General features: G+C 29.1%; 1 protein-coding gene and 2 non-coding genes across 6 annotated transcripts in view; 2 read left to right on the top strand and 1 right to left on the bottom strand.

Moving 5' to 3' along the window:
• The window catches only part of Nrx-1 (neurexin 1), a 222,501-nt gene that overhangs the window by 152,074 nt on the left and 58,192 nt on the right, over window positions 1–12,235 (top strand). For all 4 annotated transcript variants that reach the window (XM_083109202.1, XM_083109205.1, XM_083109204.1 and 1 more), the window contains 4 exons: window positions 6,024–6,131; window positions 7,503–7,695; window positions 10,419–10,610; window positions 11,827–11,970. In XM_083109202.1, coding sequence (XP_082965328.1) covers window positions 6,024–6,131; window positions 7,503–7,695; window positions 10,419–10,610; window positions 11,827–11,970 — 637 coding nt within the window. The remainder of the gene's footprint in view (window positions 1–6,023; window positions 6,132–7,502; window positions 7,696–10,418; window positions 10,611–11,826; window positions 11,971–12,235) is intronic.
• Window positions 3,480–3,599, top strand: LOC145977568 (U5 spliceosomal RNA). The gene has a single exon (XR_014440564.1). It is a non-coding gene; the product is annotated as a U5 spliceosomal RNA (small nuclear RNA).
• Trnas-cga (transfer RNA serine (anticodon CGA)) lies at window positions 11,072–11,153 on the bottom strand. The gene has a single exon. It is a non-coding gene; the product is annotated as a tRNA-Ser (tRNA).

Here is a 12,235-nt window from a genome sequence, read left to right on the forward strand (position 1 = left end):
GGCATGGCGTGCAGACAGAAGGGTGAATAGAAGAATGTAGCCAGTTTCAGGATGAAATACCTCGACGAAGCGCACTTTGCGCAGCGGACTAGCGAGATGAATTTCTCGGCGTGGCTGCCCCAGACGAGAGAGATTTCCAGTTTCCACGTAATTCGAGGGATTTCGAGATATAATGAGATCGATGATGATTACAAGCCCACGATCTATGAATGCGATGTTGTGTGTGTGTGTGTGTGTGTGTGTGTGTACATTTGTTCGTATGTATGTGCGCGTACTATTTTTGACAATCGATTCAATATCCACGACATAAATATTGACAAATGACTTTGCTGATGTATTGATTATCGTGCGATTGAAATGTGAGATATTTATTTTGCAAAAATAATCAGAACGTTGCACATTGACTATACGATGTACAAAGAAATTGTTTAAATATTTATTCAGATATTATCGAAAATTTATATGACTAAAAATTAAACATCACTCAAATCTTTATGCAGAAGTATTACCGATATTATTCGCAATGTTGTTTACTATTAATTTATTTAACTGCTAGTTGGACAATCGATAATATATATATATATATATATATATATATATATATGTATATATAAATCATGCAAAAATTATATAAATAACATTATTTTACGCGTGATATTTTTGTAGCATTTAAATTTGGCAATTAACATAGCAACATGCTATATTGACCAAAATGATGTGTTTTATCGCTTTGCAAAAATTCGTTTATTAAAGAAGGTTTTTTGAAAAACGTTTTCGACTACAACGCGTATCTTGTGGAGACTTTTTGAAAGTGAGAACGAAAAAGTCCTGGTCAATGAACAAGAGAAGTCGAAAAGTACTTTACCACGTTCTTGGGAATTGTTATACGGAAAAGATACTCGCTTCCCGAGAAGGACGTAAAAAACATTCGAAAAGAAAGGCCCTGAAGATATGGCAACCTAAAAGAAATCTCTCACTCAAGATCGATCCCTTCAATTCTTCAAGAGAAAAAATTTAGAAAGATCGTCATGAAACGTAAAAGAGTTTTATTACTACTATCATAGTTGCTGTCATAAATTTCTTTGCAATGATTTCTTTCAATCTTTGCTATTTTTGTCGCATTCTTTCTGATTGATATTAATAATTACAAATATGTTTAAGTTTAATTCTTAAATATCTTTCGTAAAATATTCATTAAAATTTATTTACAGTATTATTACAGAAATAAATCTGTTATTAATGATATGCAATCAAAATGATAATAATTCTACGAAAAAAAAGAAAATGCATGATAAATGATCAATCTGTATACGTGATCCTTAATATAATAATTGCATATCTGCCTTTGCTGTGCTAATATTAAATGCTACTTCACTAAAACAACACAAGACGTTTTCTTGGATCGGATTTCTACGCAGAGAAAAATCATGCATAGAAACCTGTTTTCTTCCTATTTTCTTCGTAGTAACGCGGGAAAAGTTTCCAGGTTTGAGATAACCGTCTCAAGTCTCGTGGCGAGTTACGGTTCACTCCCAAAGGTGAAATTGGAAAAAGTTTTTCCGTTTGTGTGGATGCCTCTGCGGGTGGTATCAATCTCGCGGACTTTCGGTATCTCAAGTGTGTTGAAATGTTCATGTCGCGAGAGACGTATATAGTGTTCGAAATGTACTTTAAAAGATTGTGTATTTTAATACGAGAGTCTTTCAGAAAAACCAAAAGAACCAGTTTAATATCGTTAGAGAATTATCTCTCTTGTTCGAAACACGTTCAATCTATCATCACGCATCTTTGCAAAAAGACGCTTTAAAAAAATATTCTGTTTGAAATTCTTTTATACGAATAGAAAATTCGCATCCGCGTCCAGGGATTTCATACATATACTGAAAGCACCAAGTCTAATTGGAGTTTCATGAAGGCTAATTTCCCTAATGGAAAGCAAGATCGAAACCTCTGTTTCAATATTATTATTTATTCTTGTCGCTGTATTCCCTTGTTGAAATTACATATAGAATATGTGTTATTCTATAGACTATTCACATTTCTTTCGAATTACTATAAATACATACAGAACATTCTACATATATTATAAAATGATAATTGTATGTTTTTCTACTGCATTTATGTTTTTCTACTGCCAAAGATATCGCAGGAGAAAGTAGCCGACTTAAAAAAACGTCAATTTATCGCGTTTTATTTGGGTCACGCTTTGTACTTTAGAATAAACGTACCGTATTTTTAAATACACGAATTACGAGAATAAAAGAAGGTATTTAAAAAGCGACCCAAGAGTTGTGGCCATCTCATCGGACGTTGATTAACGAACGAACTGCTTTGTCTATTTCTCTATTTCGGTAGGAAAATATTTCTCGCCGTCCTTTGTTCCGTAGAATAGTCTGTACGAGTGGCCTAATTAGCGCACGACGTTTAAGCCAATGGAAAAAAAAGAAAAACCAAGGAAAAGTAGCCAGCCAATTTCTGTGACGATTCTTTTATATTGCGATTTTCTTGCGAGAGATGCATCGAACATGCACCATTTAATTAACTCTTTACACATTAGAAATAATGTTCTATTTTTCAATTGTTATTATTTTAATTGTGAAAAAGGAAAACAATCATTTTTCTTATTGCAATTCATTGCTGGTTTTTTAAAAACTTTTGATCATTTTATATATATATATATATATATATATATATATATATATATATATATATATATATATATATACATATATATTTTTTTAGAAGTCTAATCCTCTTTTCTAAACATAAATTTATTTTTATATTTTATGTGTATATAATTTTATATTGTAATTAGATTTAAATAATACATTTAATTATATTTAAAAAATACATGTTATATATATTTTGAAATCTAATTACAATATATCTTATTCATATGTAATTACAAAACAATTATTAACCAAATATTTAATTATTAAATATAAAAAAAACATTTTCTTACTAATATACATAAAATATAAATAATATTTTTCATATTTAGTATCTCTTTCATTTACTTTTCATTTTTTGTACTTATGGAATTATATACATTATTTTTTACTTTAAATATACATTTTCCTTAAACTGCAAATAAAATGCAATTTATAATCAAGGTTTTACTGAGTGTTCCAATTTTAAAAATTATATTATTTTGTAGATTTATTAATTCGTATAATACAATAAATATGGGAAATATATATTTTCTAATTATTTGTGAAATAAAGAAATAAAAATCGTTCAAAATAAGAATTTACTATTCTGCTTGGAGTATTAGTTAAGAGTTTTGTCGGCATTCATCTTACATTAGGATATTGAAGAAGGAGAGGGGAGAGAAGAGTATCGATTTGTGGACCCTTCAAGACTCGAAACGACTGTTAGTTTTGAATACGATCGATAGATGTCCAATCTAGTCACAACTTTCTTGTAAGTGAAATTCAGTATTCTTGTATATATAAGGGACACGTCATGGATTGTGTTCATCACTCGGGTTTCCCTTCAATACACGAATAAATCTTTCGCCTTTTACTAAAGATTTCCGTGGAGGGGAACAACTCAACGAGTCTTTAAGAATTTTTGACGTACCTGGCGAAAGCTGGGTCATAAATCGATTCAAAGTTAACATATCTAGGAAAATATTACATAATATCTGAGAGTATGTAAAGTATCTTCATAAAAAGTGCCTTAGGGACAATTTGGAGATTTTCAAAAAGTATCTTTGCATATCGGAATGATCGATATGGTTTGAAGATACACGCGATCTCATCCTCGCAGTTGCTTATACTGAATCTTTATTGGAGTTGAGAAGATAGAGAAGAAGTATGAGCTCTACAACGAGAGGATCCATTCCGTCTGATGCTGATTCATAGCGGTTAGACGTGCTCTGCATTATTCAGAGAGCGCACCTGACCGTATAACGTCATGCGACTTTAAATATGGTTGCATCACTTTTGACTATCAAAGCAGATAATACGGCATGTCATACACTTTTCTCTCAGTTGCATCGATGGCTAGCAAAATCGAATAAAGAAAATGCAGCATTGGATTTACATGAGAAAACGAGATGAATTTATAGCCAGTATATTTCATTATTTACATACCTGACTTGTTTCTATTTTCATTGAAATATGACGCACTCTTAAAAATCGTTATAATTTATCCAATATAATATCGTTACAATTTATACAATCCAATAAGTTATTATATATACATATACAATATATATTACAAGATTAATTTTGAAATGTCCTGACATTACTTGCGCCTAATAAGATAAAAAAATAAAAAAAGATCGCAAAATAAGAAGAAAATGAGAATAAATATCTCTCTTTTTATTGAATTTAACTGATAATATTATTGAAAGATTAATGTTTATTAACTAAAATTTTACGTGTTACAAAAACTATCTAATAAAATAATAAATTATAATTATAATTTGTTCAGATTATCGAAAAAAATATATAATGTGCATTTTTTAATCTTCATGAGAAAAATTGAACGTATTAAAAAGAAAATAACATTGCACGTTCTGATCAACAATACATGTATTTCAATTAAAATTTTATCAAATAAAAAGATGAAAATAAAATAGAAAGATTATTTTTTTAAATTAATGAAGAGTTTTTCTATGAGAAATCTACGAAAGTCTCACGATAAAAGTAATAAAAGCAAACGAGGATGCTTTCGTTTAAATTTGGATGCAGAGTTCATTCTCGCGCGTGAGCGCGAAAACGACTATACCCGTCACCCAATATATTGAACGTAACCCACTATTTCGACCAACCGGGTTTTGCACGATGCAGTTCATGCAGAATACGACTTTTTTTTTCTCGTTGTCTCCGATTGGTACATTCTATATATGTATATATATATATATATATATATATATATATATATATATATTCACTCGCTTTGTGAAGCTGCGACAGCTATACGTGAATTTCTCGGATTTTTCTCCACGCATGTTTGTCAACGTTCTATTATTTCGCAAATTGTCGTCGTATAGAATAAGTCTCATACTTTCGACGTATATTTTTGCAAAAGTTGTATATTTTTTTGTCTTTTGTCTCGTATAAATAGGGGATGCACGTTTTACCATTGTTGATTTTTTAGACGATTGCTAGCAAATATTGTATAAAAAAATATTTGAAATTTTGTTGCGCGAAGTATAAAAAACATTCTTATCAGACACGAGCGATAAAGAAATCGACTATTGCGTTCAATAAAAATGTAACGGGCAAATAATTTTGAAACTATTTAAAATATTGAAGGTAATATTGGACAAAATATTTTATCAAAATAATTTTTTACATTCGATATAAATATAAGGTACGTATAAATACGTGTGTATGCGTGTGTATGTGTGTGTAGGTGAATGCGTTATGTGTGATATGTATGAATCCCCTATCTAGCGATTAATTGTTTGTAATTATTGTTGTAGTAATTTATATATAAAAATGTCAGATGTCATATTTAGTTATGCAAACATATAGAAATTATTGTAACTTTTAGCTTTAAAAGTCATAGCCAGAACTGCAGTCAAAACTTTTGAAAAAGTTACGAGAGTGTATATGTCGGAATTTTATGTATAAATTATCCAAGGTTTTTTCTGGATAATCATACATAAACAATAATTTTAAATAAACGATATTAAATTTAAAATGATGGCTCTTAAATGATGGATCTTAAAATGGAATTATAGAATCATAGAACTTAAGATATTGATTTTTGGCAGCATTTCAAATAAGAAGATAAATAAATTCGCAAGTCACCACATTATATCAATGCGATTTTCCACCGCTGCTTATGCCCAAACGAGTGATCTGATTCTTTCAAGCACTTCATGATGAATGGCGAATTCGTAAGAATGCACGTAGAGATTGCGGATGCTGAGCACGACGAGGCTAGCTCGTCCATTCTTCTCGAGGACGACGCGGCTTCTTCCATTTCGCTCTTTCTCGCCGCTTTTTTTTCCTCTTTAGGCCCTGAAGCTACGTCGTAAGAACCATCTGTCTCGTTTGTTTCAGGTTCTACCACCTTGGAAAGCTGCCAAGTCCGGAAGTATATCCTTCAAAATTCGTACCAACGAACCCAACGGATTGATCATGTACAGCCGCAGCGGAGCACACACCAGAGTACGTATTTCTGATTCATCCTTTTTTCTAATTATAATATCGACAATCGTTGTAACAATTTGAAAATATCAAATAAGCAACAAAAATTATTTTTTTTAATTATTTTAATTATTAAAATTAATTATTTTAATTTGTTAATTTTGGGGAGCGTTTAACTTTGTGTAATTTTATATTATTTTTTTTATATAATTACTAAATTTGAGAGTAACTTTTGCACATAAAAAAAGGATAATCCGAAAGAGCTTTAGAGATAATAAAATCGAATGTGGCTGCCAAAGCGCGATTACGCGTCTGTACAATTATTGGCTGCTGAAAACGTTTTTCGAAATAACAAGCCGCTTTTGTCCCAAAACTCATTCCGGCCGCGGTTGCACACTCGACTGACGGTAATTTAATTATCGATGCACAATTCCATTCTCCTGACACCGACGATCGATGAGTTCTGATGGTCAGTGACCTTTACGCCTGAATTTTATGATTATTTAGTATTTTGAGACAGCCCCTTTTCTATTATTCTATATAATATTCTATATATATTATTCTATATAAATATCCTTGAATATGTAATTGTACAATTGTTAAATTAAAAAATATATATGAATCACATTTCGAAAATTAGAATTTTTTCTATAATTAAATTAACGAAAATAGACCGATGCTAGAAATAACTTCAATAACCAGAAATAGTAAATAAAACATCTTTTTGTGTTATTGTAGAATAAATCTATGTTAACTGATGATTCAGACATATTATGTAATTATTGTATTTTAAAATATATATTTTTTAATAATTTTTTATCAATCAGCTTTACACAAATGTAAAAAATTATATGAGTCTTCATCTAATCAAATTATTTAACAAATTATAAGTATTGTTTATATTAAACCTCTTTTTATACTAGATAAACCTGGTTGCCACAATATATCTTCATTTATTCGTAATCCTATTAATAACAATGATACGTTGACATGCGATAATATATCTTCATCTATCTATCTGTAGCAACAGAAATTCAATAAATTGCGACAATAAGCTTTTTTTATTTTATACAATAGATAAAAAATATAAATCTCCTTATACTACCTAGCTATAATTCACAAATATGTGAAAAAATCTGCTATATCATATTTTCTTTCTATATAATTTAAATAGTTTGTGAAATAGATTGTGAGAAAGTAAAATATAACTTTACAAATTATTAGTCAAAAATTCCAACTAAAAATTTAATAGATATTAAAAATCAAAGCAAAGAGTAATAGATATTAAAAATAAATTGCACTGTAAAAAAGCATGCATGCGGAAGCAATTTATTTTCCATTAGTAGCAATGCTGTAATAAAAATGGGCGGTCTATTTCTCTACTTATTACAGCAAGATCTATTTGCCTTCGAAATTCTTGGAGGACATCTTTACTTGCATGCCGATCTTGGAAGTGGTCCTGTTAAAGTAAGATCATCAAAGACACGCATCGATGATGGTGTTTGGCACGACGTTGCCCTAAGAAGGGTCGAGAGAGATGGTCGAGTCACTGTGGATGGTTATACAGCCGATTTTCGTACGCCAGGTAATGTAATGTAAATCTTTCTTACTGTTATTATTTTTTCTCAAAATGCCTTAGTGAGAGAGAAGTCATATAATTCAGCAAAAATCAAAATAATTTTTCCTGAATTTTTCTAATTAATTATAAACTATTGTGAAATTTATTATAATCGTATAAATAAACAAATTTGTAATTTCAACTAATTTCTAAATTTGGAGCTTATAATAATTAATTTCTCACAATTCTCAAAACAATTAATTTGTTTGTATGCATATGTATTATTGACAGATATATAATTATATAAAATAGAAATAAAAAGAGATAAAGAAATTTCAAACATATATGTATGCTGTAACGTAAGTTGATATCTTGCAAGGAGGAAGTTTCTTATATTGATATTCTTATTTATATTCAATTTAAGTCTTTTAAAGTTGTATAGATCTATCTTCCTTTTCGCGGAAAAAGAGGAAAGTTTAATATTTTTCTTGAAACTTCGCAATCGATGCCAACGCCTATCATAGTTGTATTTATACGTAAACACATACACACACAGTGACGATTTTTCAAAAAAAACTATCTCACCCCTTATACACATAAAATGTCTAACCCAACGTGGCAGATAAGTGTCCTCGAGCGTGTAACTCTGAATTATGAGCGGCTCGGCCCGCTCAGTTCACCGTTTACGTCGCTGGACCGCGATGTCCAGAATTTACTCACTACACCGTGGTTAAGTGATAAAGCACTACGTATGTACGGTCACAAACACGCGAACGATACCGCAAAAAACGACAAAAAGAATTTCATTGAGACAGCGAGAGTCCATATATCCTCTTCCAGATAACGGTGACTTAGATCGTTGAAGATGTTATTGCAATTGAGCTTATTGCTCCGATGTTTTTTTTATAAAGAAGAGATAGAATCTAATTTATGTCTAGTAAGTTGTGTGTGTTATATAAACAAGATGTACAATATCAGAACTAGTAATAGTAATTGCATCAACGGAAAATAAAGATGTTTATATCGAGGAAAGATGTTTATTTTAGTGTATAAATATGTATGTAATTCATTCAAATATGATTAAATTTTTTAATTATTAAGATAATAAATAACAACAAAATCAGAAACATTTTTCTCTTTTCTTGTTATATGTTATAAAGTACATATATGTACACATACATGCACATGCATTTTATAACGCGTTTTTTGTAATCCTCTAATAACGTCAAAGTGTTTTTAACTAATCCCACTCTCCAAAGCAAAAAATTAATTAACTGACAATAAATTATTATATCCGTTACAAAGGATAGTAACTTCTTTTTCTCTGAAATTTGTTGAACGAAGGATTAACTTATCCGCTTTTCTGTTAACTCTACTCATCAGTAACTTCCTCTCTGCACATGTACATTTACTGTTTTCTTTTCTAATTTTTTCGTGTGAAATAACATAGACTATTTATTTATATTCCATATTCTTGCATTAATCTAAATATTAAAAATTAGATTTAATAATGCGTCAATACCTTTGAAAATAATCTTTTGAATCGAATATATTTATAAAGTCAACGTCTATTGATCGAATTTATTCGTTAATAATTTATTTGTTCATTAGTTGTTTTAATATATGTTCATCTGCTGCATTGATTTTTGTTGTTTGATAAAATTTCCCGAATATAATATAAATTTCCGAAAATATGATATATAAATTTCTTTATCTTATTCTATCTATCAATTTGCAATCTATTTCATTGCAATCAATTTGCTATCTATTTCTCTTTTTCGATTTCTTTTTCTTTTCCTTTTTCATATATTCGCGAGATAAATTTGTAACTTTAATTGAACTATATCATATCAAGCGTTTTCGTCTTATAACGGTCGCAGTCTGTCGCAGTTAGTCAAATTATATGGATATTTATATGGTTCATTTACAGAGAAAACTTGTCTTTGAATCCTACCAATATAGCTTTGAGCAATTTAGTCCTCGCGCTCTTGTATAATAAAATCGATGCAAATAACGCGCATCATTGTCAAGCGCAAAAAAAGATTTCAGATGCTTGATATTTCTTTAAAATAATTTGTTTATCCGACATAAATTAAGAATAGAAAAATAGATTTGGAATCGAGAAATAGAGGACTACAAATACAAAGATATATTTTTCTAAGATAAAATGTAGCAAAAAACCCAGAATTAGATGTATATTTTTTCAAGACAGTGTATAAACAAACAAACATAAAAAATAAATTAAATCGAAAGATGAAATTTTTGTATAAAATAATATATATAAATCCATTGTATTTATATATATGTTTATTATATATATCACCCTCTCTTTTATAAACTATTTTCTAAATAAAAACAAATTTTTAAAAAAGTTTTAATATATTACGAAGTATCAAAGTATGTCGAGAGTAACTTTCAAACGGATAATATCGGGAAATATTAGAACACCCAGTTTGGTCGACGTTCAATATAAAAGTTTCTAACCGATATTAATTACGCAGTATTTATATAACCACACGTATATAATACTTGCTCGTTTATTAAACGCTAATATTAATTAAACTGCGCTATACTTTAGAATGTTTCTCTATTTATCCTTCTATGATATCCTCCATCGTGTTTCGGTGATTATACAGAATGATTAAAATTTGTTTACGTACATATTTTTTGCACATACTTATATATTAGATAAAAATTTCGATTTACAATGCAGTGTATAACTAAATATACATTAATAATATTATTGACAGGTGATTCCACGCAATTAGACTTGGATGGTTTGTTATATATCGGTGGTGTGGGTGCACCATTCGCGCCTTTAACAGTTCCGCCCGTTCTATGGACGGGTGCCCTTCGACAGGGCTATGTGGGTTGCATGAGAGACCTCGTTATTAATGGACATCCAGTAGATATCGCAGGATATGCGCAACAACAAGATTCTGGTAAGAGATTTAATTTTTATGCAATTATATATTCGTGAAATGATAAAGTCGTACATCTAAAAAAAAGTCCGCCAACGATTTGTAATATATTACAGAAAATAAGACGAAAAATATATGTTATCACGTTTCTGAATTCTAATATAACACTATAAGCTTGAGTATGTGTCTATTATTATATAATCTCAATTACAAACATAATAAATCTTTATAAACTATTATTTAATTTAATAAGAATAGTAATATTTTGAAAGCTTATAGATATCTCTCTAAAATAAGGCAATTAAACGTGACAATCACATTGCGCTAACGATTGCTGGAGCAAAATATTTTTTCCTACTTGATATAACCATGTTTATTAACTATTTGCTAATAAAAACAATCCCTGCGGCGTGTGATATTATTGATATTTATACGGAAAAAGCGGCGGTATGATTTTTCGATGATGTAGATAAAAAATAATACGCTGCGGACAGGATTCGAACCTGTGCGGGCATAGCCCATCAGATTTCGAGTCTGACTCCTTAACCACTCGGACACCGCAGCTTACGGACGCTCCCTCTTATTTCAACCAACTTCTGACATGTGGTACAATTTACTCCAACCAAAAAATATTGAATATCACAAATTTTATATTTCCAAATTTAACGTAAAATAAATACGTAAAGAACATAATTTATCATTTACTTAAAAAAATAAACAAAATGCTGTGAAAAATAAATGGAGAAATATTAATAAAAAAGAAAAAAATTACTATATTTAATTAAAATACTATAACATATAATAATATATCCAAATAATAATCCTTCTTATTTTCTTAATTAAACAATCAGTGTTTATAATTATTATACAATTTTACAATATATTTTTTATAGAAATTTTATTTATTTTGAATTAAAACTTTAAAAAAATTTCGGAATATGAATTTTAAATTTTTGATCATTATGTAAATTATAAATTTCTGCCATTGTCATTTAAATGCATTTTTTTATTTGACTTGAAATTTAAATATGCAATTATTAATGGTTAATATATATATATATATATATATATATATATATATATATATATATATTAATATTTATAAAATCATTTAATTAAATCAGTAACAGCATTAAATTGTGATAATTATGATAATAATTACAATTATTAATTATAGTTATTTCATTTTTTTACATTGACGATTGAAAATTTTGCAATTATATTTTCGCATGCATAGGTGCAGTGAGACCTGCATGTCATATTCAACCCCCACATTGCCCTTCGCAACCGTGTATGCATGGTGGTCATTGTCTCGAAGGATGGAATCGATTTCACTGTGATTGCACCAGCACACCTTTCACAGGACCCACTTGTGGCAAAGGTAAATATATGTATAATTTTTAATACATATACACACAATTGCTTTTACGTAAAATTACACATAACTTTTTTTAGGAGAATTAACATCTCTACATTCAAACTGAGATAATTTAATATTTATAATAATTTTATTTTGTAACTTTAGCTATATATTTTTTTATATAATAAAAATAAAATAAATTTACTTTTTTCTCTTTAATCAACACAATGATCAATTTTAAAATAATTTTTAAAAAATGATCCTATATATGTCTCTCAAGGAACTC

Source organism: Camponotus vicinus, unplaced genomic scaffold (assembly GCF_025532165.1).
Source record: "Camponotus vicinus isolate PSW18456_S1 unplaced genomic scaffold, iyCamVici1.0 SCAF_9, whole genome shotgun sequence".
Classification (NCBI taxonomy): domain Eukaryota; kingdom Metazoa; phylum Arthropoda; class Insecta; order Hymenoptera; family Formicidae; genus Camponotus; species Camponotus vicinus.